This window comes from Entamoeba nuttalli (assembly GCF_000257125.1).
Source record: "Entamoeba nuttalli P19 unplaced genomic scaffold asmbl_5292, whole genome shotgun sequence".
Lineage (NCBI taxonomy): Eukaryota > Evosea > Mastigamoebida > Endamoebidae > Entamoeba > Entamoeba nuttalli.
Window position 1 is genome coordinate 1 of NW_008577361.1, and position 4717 is coordinate 4717.

At 26.4% G+C, this 4717-nt stretch overlaps 3 protein-coding genes across 3 annotated transcripts; 2 read left to right on the forward strand and 1 right to left on the reverse strand.

The window, feature by feature from the left end:
• Positions 1-65: 65 nt before the first annotated feature.
• Positions 66-1637, forward strand: ENU1_126160 (tetratricopeptide repeat-containing protein; the record flags this gene model as incomplete). Its single annotated transcript, XM_008859956.1, has 1 exon — positions 66-1637. The coding sequence occupies one exon, from the start codon at positions 66-68 to the stop codon at positions 1635-1637; it is 1572 nt and encodes a 523-aa protein (XP_008858178.1).
• A 36-nt stretch (positions 1638-1673) lies between these two features.
• Positions 1674-3122, reverse strand: ENU1_126170 (hypothetical protein; the record flags this gene model as incomplete). The annotated part of the gene is made up of 1 exon (XM_008859957.1): positions 1674-3122. One exon carries the CDS (start codon positions 3120-3122, stop codon positions 1674-1676), a length of 1449 nt encoding a protein of 482 aa, XP_008858179.1.
• Positions 3123-3372: 250 nt separating this feature from the next.
• On the forward strand, positions 3373-4584 carry ENU1_126180 (tRNA pseudouridine synthase, putative; the record flags this gene model as incomplete). The annotated part of the gene is made up of 1 exon (XM_008859958.1): positions 3373-4584. The coding sequence occupies one exon, from the start codon at positions 3373-3375 to the stop codon at positions 4582-4584; it is 1212 nt and encodes a 403-aa protein (XP_008858180.1).
• Between the last annotated feature and the right edge of the window lie 133 nt (positions 4585-4717).

Here is a 4717-nt window from a genome sequence, read left to right on the forward strand (position 1 = left end):
TTTTATTCTTTTTTTACTAATTGAATAGTTTTTTTCTTAGAAAAAAAACTTTTATTTACAATAAGATGAGTCAAATACAAATTACCTCATCACCAACAGTTGTAAATTTTTCTCCATCAACAATTTCACAAGGAATTGAATGTAGTACTACTGAATTTAGTACTAACACTATTGAAGACTCCACTTGGACTCAATCAAATATGCAAAAAATATGGGATGCATCTGATCCATGGATCAGTCAAATTCTTTCCCTTAAACAAACAAATAACCAAAACCAAACACAACAAGTGACTTCACAAACACAACAATCATTTCAAAATATCCAACAAATATATACCCAACAACAACCAAATTTAGTTAACAACCAGTTAATGCAAATGGCAACACACCAAATGATTATTGATCATATTAACCAACAAAATGAAATCATTTTTGAAAATGAGTTGATAAAAGTATTTGACCATATTAAAAATTCAACAAAAGATATAGAATTGATTAAATACAAATGCAAAGAATTAGTTAGTTCTATATACCTTCAAAATAACCCAAACCTTAATCAGAATAAAGTTGTCAAAATGATTCATGACTATGCCTTTAGTCAAACAACGTCAGAACAGTCTTATTATGATAAGGTTAGAATTAAAAATGAAATAAAGCAAGAAGATTTAATAGATGATCAATTAATAAACGAACAAAAAAAAATTGAGGAAGAACAAAATAAACAGAAAAGTCATGAACAAAATGAAAGTAGTAAAAATGAAAATAATTATTCATTAATTGATGGATGTGATTATCCTTTTGTATACGAAAATCCTTATTTAAATGATAACCAATTAGATAATAAGATTCATGAATTGGACATAATTGACAAATCAGAACATATTTTAATTCTTGAAGCATCTTTACAAAGAAATAAAAACCAAAAGGAATTATGGATTCAACTTGCTATTGAATTAAATTATGGAGAACGAGATGATATTGCAATAAAAGCATTGAAAGAAGCAGAAAAATGTACAGATAATCTTAGTGATGAAATGAAAGAAATGTATTATGAAAATTCTTTATCTATATTATTTAATACTGATAATAAAGAACTTATCTTGTCCAATATTCAAAAAAAGTATCAATTAACTACTATTTTTTTACAAAAAGAATCTATTGAACAAAAAGGATATAAAATCCTTCAAAAACTTGAATCTATTAATAATAATCAATGTTTATATGATAAAGCTATATTGAATTTAATTATTGGAGATGGAGAAGCTGCTGCACATTATTTTGAACAATTCTGGGAAATAAAAGGGAGTATAGAGTGGAATAGAATTGGAGTTGCTTATGAATTATCATTTAAACATCAAGAAGCAATTAATTGTTTTTTGAATGCACTAGAAATTGACCAACAAAATGCACGTATACATAATAATTTAGGATTATCATACCAAGCATTAAATATGTGGACAGAAGCAGTAGAACATTATTGTGAGTCTTTACTCATTGCAGAAGGAAATGACACATGGGACCTTCTATATGTAGCATTACTTATGTGTGGATATGATGACTTAGCTGAGAGATGTAAAGAGGACAACAGAGATTCCATGGTAATATCTGATGTGTTTGATACGATACACATTAATTGAATGAACCAAAATATTTAAATTTAAAAAATGTTCAAATTAAGCAACAACAGAAAAACGAGTTGGGATTGGATCATTAGTACATTTATCTTGAATTGACCTTAAATATGTTTGAGAAACAGGTTCAGGATCCATTTCATCAGTATGGAAATTAGATAATAATTGATAAATGATGTTTACTGACAATGATGGGAAAGTTGTTTCCAAGTCATTTACAGCAATAACATGATGTAATATAAATACATTAGCAATATCAGTAACTACATTCATTTGAGAATATTGATCTTTAATTGTTTGAAATTGTTTATCAGAACTATACATATCCATATATGACATAACATATTTTATTTGAAATCCTTTACTACAACAAATTTTTTCTGGTTGAGTGAATAAAGTATCTAATACATAATAAGCAAGAAAATGATACAATTGTTTAATTGTTAAGGAAATAACTTCTTCTTCAATTCCTTTCTCTTCTATTACATCATAAATATGTTTAATCATTTCCATTATTTTAAAAGCATTAACTTGTTCAATATCATTTGTATTATTTTCAAACACACTTCTATTACTAAATATACATGAATCTATTAAAGGAGTAATATCCTTTCCAACACTTTCAACATATTTTGATATAATAAACTTTCTTGAATCTTCTTCTGTATATTTATTTAACATTTCAATCATTTGTTCATTACTGACAGTTTCTTCAAATACTTTTTTAACTTCTTCTATTTCTTTTGGTTTTTCTTCTTTAACAATTTCTTGTTCTTCATTTTGAATTGGTTGTATCTGAGCTGTTTCAATTACTTCATCTTTCTCTTCAGTTTTTGGTAGTGTCGTTTCTTTAGGTGGTAACTCATCTAAAAACTCTGGTTCTTCATTCTTAACTAACTCATCTCTTTCTTTCATTTGTTTTTGTCTTAATTCTTCTTCTTCTTTTTCTTCTTTAGCTTTCATTTGTTGAATTAATGAAGCATGAATTGGATCTGGTCCTTGATTTGCTGAGTATTCTTCTTCACTATCTAATACAAAACATTCAGTATTTTCAGAATTTCCAGTTGAAACTCCTTGGGTACTTGTAATAGAAATCAGTAACTTAGCTTTTAAAGTTTTTCCTTTTGCTCTCATTTCACATATAACATTTTCTGTTTTCCCATCTAAATCAGCAAACTGAGCTAAATCAATAACACCAGAACAAATCTTTTTTCCATTTATATTTTCTAAAATAAATTGAACTAACTTTTCTTCATAATACCCAGCTTTAGCCTTTTCAAATAAAGTACAATGAAGACTAATAGTAGCACCAGTCACATCTGTTTTTGAGTCTGTTATTTGTATTGGATTAAACTTTCCTTTATTACTTTCTTTTTTACCTCTTCTCCATCTTAGTATTACTTCTTTTGAACTACCAGTAAAATCACAAATCTTATCAACACTAATAACATAGTCTTGTTTACATTTTTTCTTAAACATATTGAAAGCCATTAATAGACAGTGATTAGAATAAAATAATTAGTCCAATCACTTTTGTATGACACGTGTCCTATTTTAACACTTTTTTATTTAGTTAGTGGATTATAGTTTTATTTATTATTTTTTAATAGTTTCTTCTACTTTTCCATTTTTAGAATAATTAAAAAACAAAAATGTTTGGATTGTCTCAAATTATCTTAGCTTTAAAGGAGAAAAGAAAAACCAAAAATCATAAAAAGAAAAACTTAATTGAATATTCTAAATGAAAAGAAGTGAAGCACCAACTGATTCATCTCCTTTTCATCTTCCTGAAACCCAACCAAAAAAAGATAATATAAGTGAAGGTCCAAAAGAAAAAGAAGAAGAAAAAAAAGAAAGAATTAAAAAATTTAAAGTTGCAGTAATATTTTCATATGTTGGAAGAGGTTATTTTGGGTTAATGTATTTAAATAACAATCCTAAAACTATTGAAGGTGAAATAGAAAATGCAATGTATAAAGCTAAATGTATTTCTGAAGATAATAAACATGATTTAAAGAAAGTTGGTTGGTCTCGTTGTGCAAGAACTGATAAAGGTGTTTCAGCAGCAAATAATTTAATTTCATTAAAAATGGGACTTGATGGAAATTACATTGAAAGAATTAATTCTTTTTTACCAGAAACTATTCGTATTCAAGATGTTGTAAAAGTTAGTCATTCATTTAATGCAAAAACTCGAGTCGATTCCCGTACATATGAATATATTTTTCCTTCTTATGCCATTCAAAAAATTGATAGTGAACATCCAGAAATTAATGTAGAATATAATCCACAACAAGAAGATATTGACTATTTTAATTCTGTGATTAGTAATTATGTTAAAACTCATAACTTTCAAAATTATACTTTTAATACGAAAGAAACTAAAGCTGACAGTAAATCTAACAACAGATATATTATTTCTATGTCTGCTCAATTAGTTCAAAGAAATGGACTTAATGTTATTACAGTTTCAATTCATGGACAAAGTTTTATGTTATGGCAAATTAGAAGAATGATTGGATTTGCTATTGTATTAACAAATTTTAGACTTCCAATTGAGCAAATGAATGAAATTATGAAAACATCATTTACATTAATTAATTGGCGTTCAGTTATTCCAACAGCTCCAGCTCATGGACTTTTCCTTGATCAATGTCATTTTGGAAATCATAATGAACGTCTTCAAAGAGACACTTCAAATAGTTCAAAAACAAACATTAATAGTGAAGAAACTCTCAAAAAATGTATGGAATTTAAAGAGAAATATATTTGGACTGATATCATTAATTTTGAAAAAGAAGAACAACCATTTGCTAAATACATGAAAGAAGAAGTCAATTATAATAAAATTTATGATGTGTTAACTGGAAAAGTAACATTAGAATATTATAACTCTATTCATAAATCTTCAATACAAACACTTTCACCTGAAGAAGAACAAGAAGAAAATTAATTTAATTATTAGTAATATACTGTTTCTTTATATAAAAAATAGTATAAAAAAGTATGAAATCAATAACAGCAACTTAATTTAATTAGCATCATTACCAGCATGATTATTCTTTCTCTTTCTTCTTCCATTAATT